This window comes from Vigna unguiculata, chromosome 6, assembly GCF_037176805.1.
Source record: "Vigna unguiculata cultivar grain cowpea cultivar isolate G323 ecotype 2 chromosome 6, ASM3717680v1, whole genome shotgun sequence".
In the NCBI taxonomy this organism is placed as follows: domain Eukaryota; kingdom Viridiplantae; phylum Streptophyta; class Magnoliopsida; order Fabales; family Fabaceae; genus Vigna; species Vigna unguiculata.
The window spans coordinates 32,257,048-32,278,032 of record NC_140797.1 but is presented as its reverse complement, the minus strand read 5'-3'; the positions used below and the strand labels follow the sequence as shown (position 1 = coordinate 32,278,032).

Below are 20,985 nucleotides of genomic sequence, written 5' to 3'. Positions count from 1 at the left end.
GCCTATTTAAATTCACAAACTGTATAAATTCTAACATAGTTAATCCTTTTTAATCTTAAGGCATATAAACTTAAAACAACTTGAGACAGAAATAGATTTGAATTAAACAATGGACGTGAGGTACAAAAGCAGAACAAATACACTTGGTAATTTTCTCAGCTATTCTTTTAACCATTCCATACAAGTCTGCACATAATTTGAATTTGCTTCTGAGTACAAGACAATATTCACGTTTCAAAGAATATTGTTACTTCGGTCAAGAGAATTATCAATGAATTAAACAAAATTCAAATATCTCATTTTAACGTAACCATTGCTAAAAAACAAGTAAAGGCAAACTACACAGGTTGTACCAAAAAGAGGGACCATCGCATCAAAATAAGCAGCAATACAAGTTAGCAATCTACACATTCTGTTCTACTAGCCAGATTAAGGAACTCTGCTCTATAATGGCAAAACAGGATTCTTGGACTTCATTTACAAAAAAGGACACTATGGTTCAGCTTTGACTCCAATATTTTAAACTTTATGACCTAATTTTTCTGCTTTAAGCTTGGCAACCACTCTTTCAAGCCTCCCCATCCGGCTTTCAAGATCAGAAGCTATTTCTTCTATGCAAGAGGTTGCATATTTCCTTTCCACATCACTGACACCATCTCTATCACAAAATAAATTCTTGATTTTGTCTCCATTTTTGTTGTCTTTGACACTTCTTGATTCTTCAGCTCTTAAGGATGGAAAAACAATTGATACAGGACCAGAAACATTTTCAACTTCTTCATCACCAACACATGTATCTTCACTTGAAGAACTGGACAACTCAATGACCGGACGCTTTTCCATTTCACCAAAATCATGCTCTAGTTTTCTCTTAATCTTGCAAGTAAGACCAGGTGGTGGGCCACATGATAGGCTGCTCTCTTTCTTCACATATAATGATATTGGTGACGCATGTTTTGAGCTTCTTTCAACACAATCATAATGTTTGCTTCTTTCCTTACTTTGATTTGATTGCTTCCACCAATGATAGTACCTAGAAGTAACACTTGGCTTATGGCGGGCACATAACGCAATGTACAAATATGTATCTGTTACTAGCTCACTATAACTTGTCCAAGGTTTCTCTTTGTGAGGTACTAGCATACCAGGAATGTCTTGATCAATCCCAAACTGCATAGCGACACGATTAGGGCAGTAATGTTCTACACATTCCATGCCCTCCAACTCTGAGAGTCTCATGCAGCGAGCAAAGGATTCTAATTCATCATCAAAATTGGGATTTTTGCATACCCACTTGTCATTTTCATTGTAAAGCTGAAGAGGAGGAGAATTCACAAATGGACACCAAATAAAGTCATTTCCAGCTCTTGAAGAGTCCAAAATCAATTTCAAGTTGTCATGTTTAACCATTTTCACTGTGTGCCATTTAGCCATCAAGAGTTGGCCTTGCTCAACTACTTGAGGACACGGCTGCAACGAGGGAAATCTCTCCAATGCCCAAACTTGGACCAACTGAAAAGGAGCCAACAATGTAACTTCTAACTCCACTGTTTTGACAATTCTGATTTTGTCATTCAGCAACCTCAAATCCCTGTAAATGTTGGCTAAGACAACAGGTGCAAGAGCTAGTTTAGTCCCTCTTGCTAACTGTATGGCAATAGGAAAAACACTTTTCAGAATGGATTTATATGATCTACCAGGGAAAACAAACCTCGACAACCAGCAACACAAGAATGCCTCATGTTCCACATTGCTTTCATTACTCATGAAATACTTCATCCATGGATTATGATCTGCCCTTTTGGTCTTCGATTTGAAAAACATCCTAAACACAGTAATCAACTCTTGTTCTACTTCCTTTTCCTCATCACTCACAAGAGGTCTAGAGAAAGGCTCTCCCATGACAGAGTAACCCCAACACACATTCAGGTCCTCCAGGGTTATAGTTGCTTCTCCCCATGAAAACACAAACGTGTTAGTCTTTGAACACCACCTTTGTGCAAGCTCAAGAATCAACTCATCATTTCTACAGATAAGAAAAGTAGAAGCTTTGATAGCTTGGTCTATCCCAGCCTTTATCCACATATATTCATACTTTTGTTGCATCTGTTGAACCCATGTATTCCATTCTTGATTTGGATTATGCCATCCCCTGTATATCACTTCTAGTGGCAGCTTTCCGGGATTGGAAGCAACTGTTGCTGCTCTTCCAGAAGAGAACATGTAATGAGGAGGATTTGCTGAACCTTCCATGCAGGGTTTGATAAAATAAGCAGTTCTGCGAATTGGGTTTCCACCAGATAATGGTGAAACCATGAGTTCTTCTTTTGCTTCGATAATAGCGTTCTGTGATAGCTCCATACTATATATGCAAATCAGTAAGTACCTGAAAACACAGAAAGAAGAGTTACATCAATCTACCAATGGATAAGAAACAACCCTACTGAAAAGGACCTTTGAACTTACAAACTTTTTGCTTCTTTCTTTTCTTTAGATCATGTCTTGCACTTTATCAGAGGGAAGCTTCTATTACTGATATTTGAATAAGATTTCGTGGCTCACAAAACAACACAACCTTCACTTTGTTTGAGTAGAATTCTTTGAACCCAAAAAAGAATGTGAGAACTGAGAACAGAGAATTTGAAAAGTTTGAGTAATATGTCAGCGTTTGAGTTCTTCCTCGGAACATGTAGTCATCAAATGTTCCACACGTCACTTTTAATTGAAGACAGCACTTGGATTAAGGAGATTTTTATTTTTTTTAACTATTATAACTCCTTTAATTTCTATAAGTATGTATATCTTATCTTATAATTTTTATATTGAAAAGTTATTAGTTTTAATCTTTACACGTATTAGTTTTTTAATGCTGTTTTAAGGTAACCATTTTATATTATATATATATATATATATATATATATATATATATATATATATATATATATATATATATATATATATATATATATATATTCAAAGAAAAACATTTATTTATGTTGTTACAATTTTTATAAGTGAAATTAATAGCAAAATTATATGTTATGTAATAGTTATGTTTATTATAACAACATTGGTTTATAGAATTACATCACTTAGTCAAGTAATATTTTATATACTAAATTTATTTTAAATTTAATATATATAAATAATTTTCATATGCGTATAGTTAATTAATACAACTCTGCCATAGAGAGAGATTGTGTATTACACATGTTATTGTATTAGTTTAAAATTAATACTAACATGTCATCTTTCTACATATCTTATTCACATAAAAACTTCTGATCGTGCATATGATAATATAGAAAATTTGTATTCTCAGTAAATTTTCATTATTGAAAAAGTGACACTTTTTTCATTCTATTAAGAGTTTATTTGTTTTATTTTATTCGTGTTAAAAAAAAGTACTTTTGTTTACAAAAATAATGATGTTTAATAATTTTTAAAAATAATCAAAAGCTGAAAAAATAAAATTAACAATTTCATAAAGTAAATTTTGTTTTAAATTTTTTTTTAATTGTAAACAGACATGAATTAATTTCTCTATTAAGCTCAAAATAACCACGAAATTGTTCTGTACTAAAATATTTTTATTTTACATTAAATAAGCTCTTGGCCTGAAAAACATTACAACAATATTAAATATTTAAAGAAGATAGCTGGAATCACCTGCCTGCGAGAATTACACCTAAAACTAAATTCTATTTTAATGATGGGATCTTCTCCATGCACCTCCAACACTTCTTCTGTACCCTCAAAAAAGATTTTTATACCCTTATTTATCAGAGTGGGTGAGAGTCGTTAAGACGCAGTAAATTGCGTCACCAACCTCCTACACCCCCAACTATTTTGTGCTCGCGTTTGCGTTTCGTTTCTTGTCCAGTGCTTTCATTTTTGCTCTCATTCTCTTCTGTGTGTGGTCCGTGATCCCTGAGATTTTCTGTCCTTCATTCATTCGTTCATTGTCGGTGGTGGTCCCTCTGGTTTGTATCACTTTTATTTTCTTTTGAGGAATGTTTTTTAAAAAATCAAAATTTATGGGAAACGGATTACAAAATCCGTTTCATACACTGTGAAACGGATTCTGTAATCCGTTTCATAAAGAAACGGATTACAGAATCCGTTTCATAAAAAAACGGATTACAGAATCCGTTTCATACCGTTTCACAAAGAAACTGTGAAACCGATTCTGTAATCCGTTTCATAAAAAAATTTGCAAACTTTTTTATGAAACAGATTACGGAATCCGTTTCATACACTGTGAAACGGATACTGTAATCCGTTTCCCATAAATTTTGATTTTTCCATCCGATACAAAATTACACCCCATCCCATTACTTTTATAAGCTACGTAGTTTCTGGTGAGGGAACCGTCGGGGTTGAGTTTGATTTTGAGGAACTCGAAAGGATCCATGGCGGATGAAGAAATTGAAGGTGCTACTGGATCTGACATTGTTTACCAACAAGGTGTTTATAAGCTATGAGAAAGAGAAAGAAGATGAAGAAGAAGAGTTTAAGTGTTGACAGTGTGAAGTGAAGTGAAAGTTGTTCGGTGCATACTTTTTAGCACGTGAAGTCATTGCATTCTTCGTTATAATAAATAATTAAAAAATATCAATTAAACGTAATAATTTTACATTTATTTACCGTACCCCTTATTTGCTTTTGCATTAATGATTATGCAGCGCAACCTTATAATAGGTTACAAATTCTACCATCTCACCTGCACCTACATGAACCACTCTCCATCACTCTCCCTCATTTATTTCACGTATTATGATAATTTGACAAACGTTTTTTTTTTATAAAGTTTATTTTTAATAGATACCAAATATTTACCAAATGGTTACCAAATGGATTTCACAATCCATTTTTGAAGAAAAAAATTAAAAAGGAAACGGATTCCAAAATTCGTTTCGTAAAAAAAAAAAAAATAAATTATCCAAACGGATTCTACAATCCGTTTAGCAAAAAAAAAAGTTACCAAACGGATTTCACAATCCGTTTTTAAAAAAAAAAATTAAAAAGGAAACGGATTCCAAAATCCGTTTTCTAAAAAAAAAAAATAAATAACCCAAACGGATTCTACAATCCGTTTAGCAAAAAAAAAAGTAGGGGAAACGGATTCCATAATCCGTTTCTTAAAAAAAAATAAAAAAACACTCGAAAACCCTCTCTCAAATACACAGACATCAACACAACCCACCTTCCACATTATTTCCGAAGCAGGTTTAAGACAAAACAACAACATTCAAAGCTATAACTAAAATCAATTAAAATCAAAATACACACGTAGTATGAAAAATGGAAAAATGGAGAACCGGCGGGAAGAGAAGAAACACGCTTGCCGACGACGATGGGGAGAACAATGGTGTGTGGAGAAGAGAAAATGATAGCGTGGGTGCTATTGTGTGGGAGAATAGGGAGAAGAGGGAGAAGGTGGGTGCTGTTGTGTGGGAGAAGAGGGAGAAGAGGGGGAAGGGGATGAAAAGTGTGTGGAGGGAGTGGAGAGAGTGCTGCGCAGAGAGTGCATAAAATAAAGGTCAAAGATTCCATGTGCAGGGAGTGCAGAGAGTGCAGAGAATCTATTTTTGGGGGTGGCACAATTTTAGGGGTGTACTACAATAAAAAATATTAACTCATTTTTTAACCATGAGCAAAGATGAAATTAAAGCAGGTTTTAGGGGTATAGAAGAAATTATTAGAGATACAGGGAGAAGCCCCTTTAATGACCCATTTAGTGGAGATCTTTTTAAAAGCCCAAAAACCCTGAGTGAAGTGGGTTGGAACAGGGTTAGTGTCGTTTTAATCCCTTCTCGATCAAAACTCTATTTCTCTCTCTCTGTCAGTTTAAAGTTTTGCCCGAAACTTCTTCTTCATACCCACGAACCTGGCCACTGTGCTCTCCTCCGTTCCCCGTTGAGCCAAATACATTCTTCGTAGAACAAAATTCCGGTTCCGCCTCCGAATTTCATTTCTAGTAAGTCTTCTTTCTTCTTTAATTTTTGTTGAGTGTTGGTTTTCTGCTTGGTGGCCAAAATACATTTCTCACGCTTCTTTTGAGGAAAGACAGTGGATTCAATCATTCTCTGTAATGAGTTTTTTTTACTTAATGATTGTTGTTACTGGCTCCAAGGACAGAGGTACTGATACGAAGGGACAAAATTGGAGCTCAAACAAATTCGATCAAAGTGGGATCAAGAATTGAGAGGTCTGGTAATGATCTAAAGACTTTTATTTTCATAAGAATATGTGTAGTGTTGTTAAATCGACCCTTCAACCTAGCTTCAAAATTTTTCAGTTTTCTGAGTTTCTAGTAAGAATTTAATTGGTTCGGTATATGATTGTCAGAATTTGAATTTACTCTTTTCTGTCTTGTGATTGTAAAGATATAATCCTTTTTGTAATATGTTTTGTGGGTGTTGACCTAACCACACTCATGGCCTTTCTTTCATCTTGCTTTCCCTGTTCTGCTTTTTCCTTCTTCTATTTTCTCTTCCCCTGTTTTGTGGGGATGGTGGGTGAAACCGAAAGTATCCATACTTTGCTTCAATCTTTCAACTGAATAAAGTAAGGTTAGTAGATTCGAGAGTAGAGTCCTGATAGCTTCGTAGACTAGAGTCTATGAAAAATTGTACATAATATATCAATTCAGAATTTAATCACCACACGTACAAATTCATACAAATTGTACATATTATCATATTAATTCAGAATTTAATCACCACACATTAATACAAATAATAAACAATAATTTAATAACTGTAAAATAATTTAATTAAACACACATTAATTGATACAGATCACAAAACATAAATAACTTCAATGATATTTTTACTTCTAAGTCTAGTAAGTTAAAATACATTAACATTGGGATCATTTGAAGAAGTCGGAGAGTCTAAAAGGTAATAAGAATTTGAAGCATTCCGAGCCCCACATCATCGTAAACCAGTTTCAATAGACTAAAATAAAATAATTTATTTTTCTAGAAAACCAGAAATACAATAAATAAATTAAATAAGAAAACAAAACTATATATATATATATAATGTTTAGTAAAAGGAGAAAGAGAAGAAGGGAATACGTACGCCGAGGGAACAACGAAGAGGGAAAAGAAAAGAAGGGAACAGTGACGCCGCTGAACCAGAGACCCGACGGAGCTGCCACGCGAGGCGACCGGAACTGCGACGCGAGGCGACCGGAACTGCGACGTGGACGAGCGGAGCTACGGCGTCGAAGGTGATGAAGCTCAAACTCGAGATCACGAAATAGGTAAGCGTTCGATTTGGGATTTGAGCTTCGATCTCTGCTTACCATTGGATTTTCGATTTGGGTCGTTGGGGTTTTAGTTTGGGCTTTAAATCCGAATGCCAACGACATGTTTTTCTGTCATTTTATCCCGTTTTTCGAACTCGGTGACTCGGTCTCAAACTCACGAGTCTCGTACGAGTCAGCGAGTTAACTCCGAGTTTACTCCGAGTTTGAAAAATAACGAGTTTATATGCGAGTTAACTCGTCAATAGTGCCATGACTCGCAGACTCGTACGGGTTTACGAGTCAACCCGCGAGTTCGATAACCGTGTAACCGTGTAATTCTTTACTATTATAATAAAGTTTAAAAATTTACTGCAAATATAAGTTGTTATTCAAGTGCATTTCTATGATGCTTTATATGGCGCCCTTTGAGTGCTGAATTATTTTACGTCATTTTGAAGGGTGAGCAAAAAATCCAGTTTGCCGGATCTGTTCTATTTTTGATCCATTTTGGTCTGTTTAAATCCATTTAATGAGATCTGGATTTTCTTCTGATCCGTAGTTTATAACCTTTTTCAGATCAGATTTCTGTATTAGTTATATAGATTTTAAAAATAAAAAAATCCAAATTTTAAATATAGATCATATTTAGATAACAGGTAATCTGAACTTAATTTCGAATCACATGCCTATTCTCTGATTAAACCTTTCAGGAACCCTAAACCCTCTTCGTCGAAGAAGATCAAGGCTATAAGGTATGTTTCGTTTGTTCCTTTTTCTATTCTGTTCCTTTTCTACCAGAATTCATAGTTCATAGTTCACGTCTCATATCATAATTTTAGCAAAAGTAGGTCATATTTTCCTTTAGACAAATCGAAAGCAGACACAAGATAGGAGCCATATATAATTTCAAACATGAATTACACATCTTGAAACAATTTTAAGAAACTACAATAACCACTCCAAAAATTGTAACCTCTTCCTCTACCAAGCAACTATCCTTCATTTGATACTTGATTGGTGAAATTATTGATAGGCATAAATCTGGATGCACCATTTTCATGGCATGAGGCACTAATAAAAAATGATGCTTTTGTTTCCGTGGACTTGTGAAGAGTTTTACCCTTAAGGTTAATTAATTACTCATTCAACTATGTATATGACGTTGGTCTGCATTCACAATCCCTATTGCCAACAATGTGAATTGTAGATTCATATAGCATCCATAAGCTCAACAAGAATATATGTGCGAGCATTCATATCACTGGCATTGCCGCATGTTGTGTTCTCAGTGGTTAGTTCAGGGTGCTCTTACATAAGTGAATTAAGAATGCATCATTAGTACATGTAGTGAATTATGCAAAGGAGGTGAAATAGAAAGGGGCAGAAGACAAAACAATAATAAAAAATAGAGTAAATTATGCAGTTTCCTCAAATTACATTGAGACTCCGTTTTTTTAATTTCTTTTTAAAATAGAGGTGAAATAGACTCCAAAAGATATCATCTCATACAACATTGAAGATCAACTCCAAGTTTTGTTCTAAATGTAAACTCTAATATGTCTTTTGCAGGTACTATTCATTGACATGAGTGTTTATGAGGTAAGGGACTTCAAATTTTTTGCTTTATATATAGTATATTTAGTGTTTATCTAATGATATTCTAAGTTGTAAAAGTGACAGCATTAGTTATTTTATGATACGATGGGCATTTTAATATTTATATTTTAATTATTACTTTGAAATAAATATTCAAGTATTAAATTTTACATTTCAATTTAAAATTACACAGTAAAATTATAATATATTTTCCAATAGGTTTCTCACTCAGTTTCTCCTTCCCTTGCGCAGAACGCACGGAGGTGTCACCGTTGTGGTGGTTTGTGGTGTCGTCATAAACAAGGTCCCTAAGTTGCTCAGCTACCACTTTCCAAGTTCAGAACAAATTACAAATCCCTAAAGCAATGATCCTCAAACGCCTCATTAACCCTCCTCTTCCCCCAACTTCATCTTCTTTCACCGTTTATCGCTTCCATGTTTCAGCTTCTGCTTCAGTCTCCCACACTCCTCACTCTCTATCCGACGCCGTTTCCTCCTTTCACCGCACCATCAACGACCCCAATTCAACACCCTCCGAACTGGCGTGCAACTCTCTCATCAACGACCTACGCAAGGCACGACAATACGACGTCGTTGTGTCGGTTTACTGCAAGATGGCTTCCGCGTGCGTTTTGCCCTGGCACACTTCTCTCACCGCATTAATAGAGAGTTTCGTCAACACCCATCACCCAAGTTTTGCTGTTGGAGTCCTTGGTTTAATGATAAAACGCGGCTTTCGGGCTCACGTCTATAACATAAACCTCGTGTTGAAGGGTTTTTCCCGGAGTGGTCAATTCGACAAGGCAATGGATTTGTTTTCTCAAATGAAGAAAAATAGTGATTATGTGGCTCCTGATATTGTTACTTACAATACCCTTATAACTGGATTGTGTAAAGCTAAAAGATTGGTGGAAGCTAGGGTTTTATTTGAGGCAATGAAGGTTGGGGAGAGCAAACCCAATTTGGTGACATATAGTGTTTTGATAGATTGTCTTTGTAAGAATGATCAAGTTTGTGAGGGGTTGGTTTTGTTGGAGGAGATGGAAAGGGAGGGTTTGAAAGCTGATGTGTTTCTGTATAGTTCTCTAATCAGTGTCTTTTGTGGCAAGGGTGATGTTGAGAGGGGGATTGAACTGTTTGACGATATGAAAAGGAAGAAGGTTAGTCCCAATGTGGTTACATATAGTTGTTTGATGCATGGTCTTAGCAAGATTGGTCGATGGCGAGATGCGTCTGACATGTTGAAGGACATGACGGCACGAGGAATTCGGCCTGATGTTGTTACTTACTCGGGTTTGGCAGATGGGCTTTGCAAGAATGGGAGGGCGGAGGATGCAATTAAGTTGTTGGATTTGATGGAGCAGAAGGGGGAGGAGCCAAGTACTTTTACATACAATGTTGTTGTGAATGGATTTTGTAAGGAGGATCGTGTGGAGGATGCATTTAGGATTGTGGAAATGATGGCGAAGAAGGGGAGGAAGCCTGATGTGGTAACTTATAATACGTTGATGAAAGGACTATGTGGAGCTGGCAAAGTTGATGAGGCGATGGATCTTTGGAATTTGTTGGTGAGCGACAAGTTCCATATGAAGCCGGATGTCTTCACTTTTAATTATTTAATTCAGGGACTTTGCAAGGAAGGACATCTTCGTGATGCTGTGAGGGTCCATTCTACTATGGTTGAAATGGGGTTCCTAGGTAACATAGTAACTTATAATGTTTTGATTGACGGTTATCTAAGAGTTCGAAAACTTATTAAGGCGTTGGGACTCTGGAAAAATGCAGTAGACTCTGGATTTTCTCCCAATTCAATGACTTACAGTGTTTTTATTCTTGGTTTGTGCAAAATGCAGGTGCTGAATATTGCAAAAGGACTTTTTATTAAAATGAAAGATTCTGGGATTAAACCTACAGTAGTTGAATACAATGCACTAATGGCATCTTTGTGCAGGGAAGATAGTCTGGAGCAAGCTAGGAGTTTATTTCAAGAAATGAGAAATGTGAATCATGATGTTGATGTTGTCTCCTTTAATATAGTAATTGATGGAACCCTCAAAGCGGGAGATACTAAACATGCCAAGGAATTGCTATCGGAGATGCTTAACATGGATTTGATCCCTGATGCCGTAACCTTTTCTATATTAATAAATAGGTTCTCAAAACTTGGGCTGTTGGATGAAGCCATGTCCCTCTATGAGAAAATGGTCTCGTCTGGTCATGTACCGGATGGTGTTGTATTTGATTCTTTGCTAAAAGGCTGTGGTTTAAAGGCAGAGACAGAAAAAATCATTTCCTTGCTTCATCGAATGGCTGATCAGGATGTTGTTCTGGACTCAAAATTATCATCTACCATCTTAGCATGCCTTTGTCACATGTCAAGAGATCTTGATGTAGAGAAGATTCTTCCAAATTTTTCACAACACACTGAACATACAACAAAAGGAACAACCATTAAATGTCACGAGTTCTTGATGAAGCTGAATGATATTCATCCAGAGTAACAACCCCAACACACATCCAGATCCTGCAGGGTTCTAGTTGCTTCTCTCCATGAAAACATAAACGTGTTAGTCTTTGAACACCACACCATTGTGCAAGCTCAAGAATCAACTCATCATTTCTAGAGATAATAAAAGTAGAAGCTTTTATCACTTCCATTTTTTGGTGGCGTGTACTTTGATGACTGATTTGGTGCCTTGTGTCTGCTTTTATTAGTTCTGTTTTAGTTGAAAATATACAATTTTTGTTTGATGAATCAATTAAATGTGTGTGAGAGGAAGTCGTTTCTAAACTCAAATTATGAGTCATTGATATTGATATACCTGATTTGACATTTCTAAATATGTTGAGAAATACCATGAAACAATTTTAAGTAGATCGCTCAATTGGTATATTTATCATGTGCAGAAGGGCGTTGGAAAAGATTGTCCCCCTCCCTTTTCATGTTCTCTTTGCAAGGCTCATATTCTATGAACTCAGGTGGCAATGTTCACACTTTTGGATTTTGGGTTGTGCTCATTGGTCCCCTCATTCCTTCCAATTTCCTTTGATTGCTCCATTGTTTTTACACTACACATACAGTAGGTACCATTTCAGAGAGAGTTAGTTATAGCAAATTAGACATGATTTTGTTAGGTACATATTGTTTCACCACAGTCCCATCAACAGCATCAGCATACCCTTCTCGACCTCTAGGGTCCTACTTTGATCTGCACAAGCCACTTCTATATTCCAAACCATCCAAATTCACCTCTCTTGTAATCAATGGCCATAGAAGGATGTAAGTTGCATTGTTCTTATCTTCCCTTTCCATTAGTATCCCTCTTCCTTACTCTTAAAAATCTAACCATTAAACTAAATTTGCAGCTGTGATCTCTTTGATTTGCATAAGGAGCAAGTCCCTTATGAAGTGGCATGGTCTTGGCAAAAGAAAATTGTCAGGGACAAGAGGGCACAGATTGAAAAGGAAGGAGATTGTAATGACACCCTTATTGTTCTACAACACCCTCCTGTTTATACATTAGGCACTGCTAGTACTGTGGAGAACCTCAAGTTTGACATGAAAAATGCACCTTTTAATATTTATCGCACTGAGCGTGGTGGAGAGGTTACATACCATGGTCCTGGTCAGGTGCTTGCACTAAATCACTTGCTACAATTTAGATTCCTATTTTTATTTATTTTGTATAGCAGTTCATAACATAACTGTGCTTTGCATTACAGCTAGTCATGTACCCAATTATCAACCTCCGAACGCACAAGATGGATCTTCATTGGTACCTTAGGACTCTTGAAGAGGTTGTCATTCGTGTTCTTTCTTCAACATTTTCAATTCAGGCTTCTACGGTGGAAGGTTTAACTGGTGTTTGGGTTGGTAAACCTCTAAATTCTATTTATATAACACTTGTAATTTCGTATTTTTTGTTCTGCTCATTAGCAGATAATAGTTGTTCTGCCTTAGAGTTATCTTGTTTAACACTAGAGTATTTTCAAATATGATCCAATAAGATCTTTCTCTTTTAGCCATAACATGTGTGTCCATTTCATATGACATTTCCCGAGGGATTTATTTGAGATGATAAGATTTTATTTTCATACATAAATATCCAAATTAAATCAAGATTAGTAATGCATTACAAATTAAATAAAAAAATTTGCTTGTGACTTTGTGATGGTTCAAATAATTTTTCTTTTACCTTGGTAATGCATTACAGGAAATGAGAAACTGGCAGCTGTTGGCATCAGAGTGTCTAGCTGGATAACCTATCATGGCTTGGCACTTAATGTCACAACAGATTTGTCTCCCTTCAAATGGATCATCCCATGTGGAATTCGAGACCGTCAAGTAGGAAGCATTAAGGAGTTGTTGGTGAGAGAGGGTGTTGGTCATGGAAGAGCTGATTTGCATCATCTGAATGATGCTAGTCTTATTCATATTACACATAAATCCTTGCTTGAAGAATTCTCACAAGCATTTCAATTTGAATACAGTTACAAAAACGTTTCTTCCACCATGTTGTATGAAAGGAAATGAAGCTCTCTTACCAAATAAACACAGCAAGGTTAAATTTGTATCATCTGTTCTGCAGTAGAAAACACTTTGAATCGCTAGATGATAAAATTTTTGAAACTATTAAGATTGTGGCTCATGTATCTTGAGGATGGCGTTTGGTTTGATATATTTTGTTCCAAGCAGGTACACGTTTGGAGATTTATGAAACAACCATCATCACAATCGTCAAAAAAACCCAACAATGCAATGAATAGTTCTGTCTTGTTTTTGAAAAAAATATTATTCATGCTTGTTTTACTGACCCTTGTTAATTTGATGGTTGATGTATATTATTTATGATGATCAAGATTTTTTTAGTATGAGTTGGTAATTTTGCCAATTTCTGTCAGTATTTTGTATTTACGAAAGTGTCTAATTCTTCATTATCGTTAATTGATCTTTGGAACGAAGGAGCATTTGGTTTAAAACAACACGTTATCTTTTAATGGTAATGGTAATTTATCTTAAATAGATTGCTAAAGGTGTTAGAGTAAAAAACTTGTCTCAGCATGATATTTAAGAAATCTATCCTTTTTCGGTTTATGCTTCATTTGGTTCAATGAAATATTAGATTAAAGCTGCACATAAACTACTTACTAAACTAAACAAATACACCAAAGTCAAAAACTAGAAACCAAATCTAGATTTTATTTATTTACAAATTAGAAATTAAACAAAATAAGAGCTAAACTAATAATTGAATTTAAAAACACTATTAACACAAATTCTTGAAAACAAGTAATTTTTACCCTTTAAACTAAATCTGAATTAAAAAGAAGAAATTACAACAGAACAACACCCAAAAACAATTCTACTAACTTTGAAATATTCAACAAGATTTATCACACCCCACACTTGAACTATTGCACTCCAGGATAAAGTAAAAAAAAAAAAAAACTACATAAACATAAAAGAGAAAAAATTTACAATACTGAATTGAATCACGCACTTTCACAGCACTGCTGCAACCTGAGAGCTCCTCAGATCTGCCAAAATCACTTTCCAAAGCCTCAAGCTGGTTAAAAACAGGTCAATTACAGTGGATGCAACAGAAATTAATCAAACCATGCTCTAAGAATTAGAATTAGCCTCACCAGGTAGTGTTTCACTCATATCACTCAAGTGTTAAAGTTAAAAGTCTGTCAGCACATGAAAGTTAGCATTACCATAAATTTGAGAAGGTTCTAATTTCACCGCTTATCAATCAATCCACCAAAGATCTCAAGGACTTGATTCAAGCAGTGAAATAAAAATCAAAACAAGAATTGACTATTCAAACTAACAAGAAAAACTAGAACTAGAAACCAACATAGTGAAAGAAACTAAGACAGCAAACCTGATGGCTAAAACAAGACTAAAACAGTTTCTAATCTAAAAACAGCAAAAGAATTAGCTAAGCAAGTTTAAAATGATAAAAGCAAGATAAAAACTATGCTAATTACTAAAAACAGCAATGAACTTAAAATTTTACTATAAAAACTGGAATTATACTACTAACAGAACAAAACTTAGTTAACTAAACCCAAACCAACAAATGTGATCATATTTGAACTACTTCTACAATTTTGAATCAGAAAAGTATGACTAAAATTAATGCTCACTGCCAAAAACAATGAAACTAAATCAAAACATCAAATATGAACTGGAATCTAGCTAAAAACAGCAAGGGGGTACAAGTCAGCTACCAAAATACTACTAAATTTTGTATCTGAATCTAAATCTGCATCTATAAAACTGAAACAGAACACTAAAAATAACAAAAGCAGAACAAAATCAAATAGATCACTACTCAGTAACGTAATCCTAAGTACCTAAACAAAGTTAAATCAACAAGATGGAATTAAAACTATATCTACACACTAAAAACAGCAAAGAATGTATATTAATACTGCAATCAGACTAGGAAACAGATTGACTCTTGAAAGGTTAACTCAAACCATATTCAGCTAAAATACTATGTAGTAAGTACATCAAAAAAAAAAAAAATCATGAAGTAACATGTGACAGTCATTGTTCATAATCGTTAATTAGTTAATTATTTGAATGACGTAAACAAAAAATGACCAAATTGAACAAAATTGATGAAAAGTGGGACCTAATTAAACGAAAAAACAATATTAGAACTAAAATGACAAAACGGAACGAAAATAGGATCAAATGTATATTTTAATCCTAAAAAAAATAGTTATCTTTAATTTAGCCTAAGTCAATTTTTTTTAGTTTATATAAAAAATAGATCAAGTTGGGACTAACACAATTAAAGGATGTCGTAACTAACAAGTTTAATATTCTTTATCAAAATGGCAATTAGTACCTAACAAGTTTAACATTCTTTATCAAAATGGCAATTAGTACCTAACAAGTTTAACATTCTTTATCAACGTGTAAGTAATGAAAATAATTCTCATATCAATTAGAGGAATTTTACCACATTCAACAAAATCTTCTTCATACGTAAAGTCAAGGGATCCAAACCCTTGTCTTTTCATCATATGTTTACACAAACCAGTTACATCAACTTTGTGAAACTTTGGTAGTTAAAGTATAATGGTAAGAATAAATGTGCACTTAAGCCATGAGATTCATTGCACTGTTCAATGACAGTGCCATTACTATGATTTTGCTTTGCTCTCTATAATATTATCATTTACAATTACTCAAACGTCTCATGCTTACTATTTCTAGGTTCTAAAGAAACACTGGAACACAACTTCACCTACATGTATAGTATAAAGAGAATATGCTCATATGCTCATCAGTTTTGAACTAGTTCAACCAAAGCATAAACTCACAGATTTAGAAGAACAAGACCATACATAAATCATATGCAGTACGTTGGAACATTGGTGGGTCGATACACAAAGGTCCTGACATTGTGTGAATATCCCGATGGGTGATTGTAACTGAATTTGACTCCCAAGCTGCCCTCACCAAGTTGAGTGCACTGTTCATGGAAACTACTGATTGGTCGAGCTAGACATGCATCCCAACGATCACTCTCCGGCATTGTCTCGGCCACTGTGTATATCCCCTTGGCATCTGTGAATGCCTGATAGTTTAGAACCTCTCGAGACCTGGTGATGCAAAGAACAGCAACCTCAGCACCTACAATAGAGCACTGAAGTCAATTACCTTTTTGTTAAGAGAAGGAGATATTAGTCTAATAGTACGTGAGAATAAGTTAAAATTGATATATGGAAATCGCATTCTGATTTGTGAGTTGCAGCAACATTTAAAATGCACCAATAAAAGGAATCCTGTGTGAATCAACATAGACCACATTGCAAGTTTAAATATTTCTGAGTGATCGATAGTGAAGTAGTACAGTTAGAAAGTTAGAAAATGGTGAAAAGAACAACCATAAGAAAGGGAAATACAACATGAAACTGTAAGGGAGAAATATGCATGAATATACTTCAGCTTCAAAGCAATTGTAGAGGATGGCAAGATGACCAGTGAAATCTCCTTTGTTCAGTTTTTGTATGATTGTTAAATTTCAAAATTAAATCATCACCTGAGGAATGATATGAAAGTTGAAACTATGAATCATCACCCAAATGGTTAAATCTGAAAATGGAATTGGATTACATCAAAAACCAGACACGGAAGAATAAGAAAGAAGGCTTGTTTCTGATAAGAGACAACATTATATTAGGTTGCATTGCACATAACCAACATGAAATGTTGTCATAAGTTTATCGGAAGAACAACCATTAGACATCAGTGGCATACAATAGGATCTTCAGGATAAAAATAAGGAATTTCGAATCATCAAACTTTTGAAAACGAGAACAATCAGCCAATTGAGAGGTTTTCACCGCGACAAGAATCAAACCCTTTGAGAAAACGAGTTTAAGAGACACATATCTGCAACAAAAGGATAGAAAGATAGATAGGAGTTTATCCCTACGAATTTGGTCTTCATTACTATAAAAACTTCTCCTAGGACAGCAATACTAATACCCTCCATCTCTTATATCTCTCTTAACCAAAATCTTTTGAATAACACTACAAACTACTTTAGTCCTGTTTGTGTCGCGAGGATGTGAACAAAAATGTTAGGGAGTAAAATATGGTTCTCGTAGAAAATTTATGGCAGAGATGTTCAATTAATATTTTGAGGTTTAGCTTGGGACACGCTCATAGCAAACTAATAAAGGGAGGTGGTCATAACATACATAATGATATTTCATTATGCATTTAAGGAGTTTTGAACATACAACATATCCACAAGCATAAATCAACTAACACAATACATGAAACAGTGTTCTTAAAAAAGATGAAAGGGTAAGAAAGAAAAATTAGAAATCGTCACAATGATTAGACATTAACAATCATTGATACAAATAAACTTCAAGAAATGGAATGGCAAAGTGAGCAGGATGAAGAGACTCAATGAACATCTTTTTTCATCTATTCATACCATCATTCACAAAAACAACATATCCACAAACATAAATTAACTAACACAATACATGAAACGGTCATCTTAAAAAGATGAAAGGGGTAAGAAAGAAAAGTTAGAAATCGTCAAAAAAATTAGATATTCGCAGTCATTGATACAAGTAAACTTCAAGAAATGGAAATGCAAATTGTGTAAGATGAAGAGACTATCATGAAACATCTTTTTTTAATTAGTCATATCATCATTAAAAAATCAATATAGTTGACTGGATCAGGAACACAAATATTCTCAGATATCAAATTCTACTTGGGATTGAAGGAAAGAAAAATAATTTCACTCCCACGAGAGGTTTATCAAGTAATGCATTCTTATGAATATCTCCAAATCCTTTGATCAAACCAATCAGCCCATCTCATTCTCCTTCTGTTAATTAGTAAAAATATACAAACAAACAATTCATCAATCATCATCATCATCCTCAAATGTGAATAAACAACTTCCAGAAACATCTTCCTTGTTCCATCTCATATGCCACCAGGTCTAACTGGCCAACTGTGACTACACAATACAGTATCCGCAACCAAAATTTTGACTGCAACTATAAGGTTTTTGGGTCAGCCACTACTGCAATTGTACCCATATATATCCGCAATTTCCTACAATGATCAGAACAAAACTGCAACTGCTACCACAATTTAAAACCTTGGTATTCTTTTGCTGTATGACAAATTTACTCTACAGGGTCAAACAACCAGAAAATCAAGCAAACAATTTGAAGGCCTAAACGGTTAAAATGCTAACAACTATCAAAGATCACAACAAAACAGCAACTGCTACTGCAATTTAAAACCTTGGTATTCTTTTGCTGTATGACAAATTTACTCCACAGGGTCAAACAACCAGAAAATCAAGCAAACAATTTGAAGGGCTAAACAGTTAAAACGCTAACTAACCACACCACTGATAACACGCATAAGTGAAATTTTCAACCTAGTTAACCAATCGGTGGAGAGTGATATGGATAATTTACAACAGCAAAAAGCAAACAATTTTCATCAAAAAAGGAATACACAATCCAGAAACTCAATCAAAACGACAAAAATTGAAACAAAACTCATATTGAAGAGAGAGAGAGAGAGAGAGAGTGAGAGGAAAACCTTCAACCACATGATCTTCAGGTCCAAGAGAAGAATCTCCACAAACATCACAAACAACTCTTCCATGGATTTCACCAGTCCAAGCACTCACACCCAAAACAAAAAGCAAAAGAATCAAACCCGTCACAGTCTTCGGTTTTTCCATGGTTGAGATTGAGAAAAACAGCAAAAAATGGCACCTTTCTCAGAGAAATGCTTCTGGGTTTACAAAAGGTGAAATACAAAATGAATATACCTGTCAATTTAACCCATTTCACATACTTGACCCTGGTCCACATGGGCTGCAGCCAAAAAAGCCCACAGGACCAAAAAACCCCTAATTGAAACAGCCCACAAGGCCAAAATACCCACAAAAGTCCCGAGGGGCCAACCCATGGGCCTTCTTTAACATAAAAATTAATTATATATGCAAGAATCCTGTCAAATTTCAATTAAGGCCTCAAGTATTGAATATATCCCATGCTTAACAATGTTTATAATTAACAATAAATAATAAATAATATTGAATAATTATAACATCATCAAACTTTTATACTTAACCTCAATTACAAAACAAGAGCTGAAATTTCTTTCCTTTCCTCAAATCACCCTGGAATTTCCCCACTTTAACTTTGTAATAGTAATGGCACCTAGAAACAATAATATTCAACAAAGCCCTTACTCTTTTGCAGAACCATGAGAGTTATGTGGTGGAAAGTAAAAAAGGTCGATTATGATTTCAATTGGCAACAAACCATCATATACAACTATGAAATCAGCGATAAAAATTCACATAATTTTCACATAAAATGTCAGAATAAGAAAGTATTCCATACAAATCTTTGGTCCCAAAATCACACAGAAAAGTAAAGCAGAGAGAGAAAGAGAAGGTTTTCATGAGAAGGATGGAAGCAAAGTATGGATACCTTTCGGTTTCACCCAGCATCCCCACAAAACAGGGGAAGAGAAAATAGAAGAAGGAAAAAGCAGAACAGGGAAAGCAAGATGAAAGAAAGGCCATGAGTGTGGTTAGGTCAACACCCACAAAACATATTAGAAAAAGGATTATATCTTTACAATCACAAGACAGAAAAGAGTAAATTCAAATTCTGACAATCATATACCGAACCAATTAAATTCTTACTAGAAACTCAGAAAACTGAAAAATTTTGAAGCTAGGTTGAAGGGTCGATTTAACAACACTACACATATTCTTATGAAAATAAAAGTCTTTAGATCATTACCAGGCCTCTTCAATTCTTGATCCCACTTTGATCGAATTTGTTTGAGCTCCAATTTTATCCCTTCGTATCAGTACCTCTGTCCTTGGAGGTAGTAACAACAATTATTAAGTAAAAAAAACTCATTACAGAGAATGATTGAATCCACTGTTTTTCCTCAAAAGAAGCGTGAGAAATGTATTTTGGCCACCAATCAAGCAGAAAACCAACACTCAACAAAAATTAAAGAAGAAAGAAGACTTACTAGAAATGAAATTCGGAGGCGGAACCGGAATTTTGTTCTACGAAGAATGTATTTGGCTCAACGGGGAACGGAGGAGAGCACAGTGGCCAGGTTCGTGGGTATGAAGAAGAAGTTTCGGGCAAAACTTTACTGACAGAGAGAGAGAAATAGAGTTTTTAGCGAGAAGGGATTAAAAGGACACCAACCCTGTTCCAACCCACTTCACTCAGGGCTTTGGGGCTTTTAAAAAAATCCCCACTAAATGGGTCATTAAAATAGAATTTAGTTTTAGGTGTAATTCTCGCAGGCACGTGATTCCAACTATCTTCTTTAAATATTTAATATTGTTGTAATGTTTTTCAGGCCAAGAGCTTATTTAATGTAAAATAAAAATATTTTAGTACAGAACAATTCCGTGGTTATTTTGAGCTTAACAGAAAAATTAATTCATGTCTGTTTACAATTAAAAAAAAAATTAAAACAAAATTTACTTTATGAAATTGTTAATTTTATTTTTTCAGCTTTTGATTATTTTTAAAAATTATTAAACATCATTATTTTTGTAAACAAAAGTA

The 20,985-nt window shown here is 34.7% G+C and overlaps 4 protein-coding genes across 15 annotated transcripts; 2 read left to right on the top strand and 2 right to left on the bottom strand.

The window, feature by feature from the left end:
• Positions 1 to 276: 276 nt before the first annotated feature.
• Positions 277 to 2,872, bottom strand: LOC114187688 (uncharacterized). Its single transcript, XM_028076000.2, has 2 exons — positions 2,467 to 2,872; positions 277 to 2,386 (listed from the first exon to the last, which is right to left on the bottom strand). Exon 2 carries the CDS (start codon positions 2,359 to 2,361, stop codon positions 520 to 522), a length of 1,842 nt encoding a protein of 613 aa, XP_027931801.2. The 5' UTR covers positions 2,362 to 2,386; positions 2,467 to 2,872; the 3' UTR covers positions 277 to 519.
• Positions 2,873 to 5,775: 2,903 nt separating this feature from the next.
• LOC114187948 (uncharacterized) lies at positions 5,776 to 11,650 on the top strand. Of its 9 annotated transcripts, none has more exons than XM_028076393.2 (5): positions 5,776 to 5,980; positions 6,142 to 6,211; positions 7,968 to 8,009; positions 8,827 to 8,856; positions 9,106 to 11,650. In XM_028076393.2, the coding sequence occupies exon 5, from the start codon at positions 9,219 to 9,221 to the stop codon at positions 11,352 to 11,354; it is 2,136 nt and encodes a 711-aa protein (XP_027932194.2). In that variant the 5' UTR covers positions 5,776 to 5,980; positions 6,142 to 6,211; positions 7,968 to 8,009; positions 8,827 to 8,856; positions 9,106 to 9,218; the 3' UTR covers positions 11,355 to 11,650. The 9 variants fall into 9 exon arrangements, with proteins under 9 accessions (XP_027932194.2, XP_027932195.2, XP_027932188.2 ...); XM_028076394.2 differs by having other exon boundaries at positions 6,142 to 6,216; XM_028076387.2 differs by having other exon boundaries at positions 6,137 to 6,211.
• A 227-nt stretch (positions 11,651 to 11,877) lies between these two features.
• Positions 11,878 to 13,576, top strand: LOC114187949 (octanoyltransferase LIP2p, chloroplastic-like). The gene is made up of 4 exons (XM_028076396.2): positions 11,878 to 12,133; positions 12,220 to 12,484; positions 12,577 to 12,727; positions 13,068 to 13,576. Exons 1-4 carry the CDS (start codon positions 11,976 to 11,978, stop codon positions 13,385 to 13,387), a joined length of 894 nt encoding a protein of 297 aa, XP_027932197.2. The 5' UTR covers positions 11,878 to 11,975; the 3' UTR covers positions 13,388 to 13,576.
• Positions 13,577 to 15,981: 2,405 nt separating this feature from the next.
• Positions 15,982 to 20,663, bottom strand: LOC114187765 (uncharacterized). 4 transcript variants are annotated; one of them, XM_028076121.2, is made up of 5 exons: positions 20,432 to 20,663; positions 20,191 to 20,271; positions 19,508 to 19,596; positions 18,968 to 19,165; positions 15,982 to 16,510 (listed from the first exon to the last, which is right to left on the bottom strand). In XM_028076121.2, exons 4-5 carry the CDS (start codon positions 19,110 to 19,112, stop codon positions 16,227 to 16,229), a joined length of 429 nt encoding a protein of 142 aa, XP_027931922.2. In that variant the 5' UTR covers positions 19,113 to 19,165; positions 19,508 to 19,596; positions 20,191 to 20,271; positions 20,432 to 20,663; the 3' UTR covers positions 15,982 to 16,226. The 4 variants fall into 4 exon arrangements, with proteins under 4 accessions (XP_027931922.2, XP_027931931.2, XP_027931925.2 ...); XM_028076130.2 differs by having other exon boundaries at positions 20,191 to 20,266; positions 20,432 to 20,642; XM_028076124.2 differs by lacking the exon at positions 19,508 to 19,596.
• Positions 20,664 to 20,985: the final 322 nt, after the last annotated feature.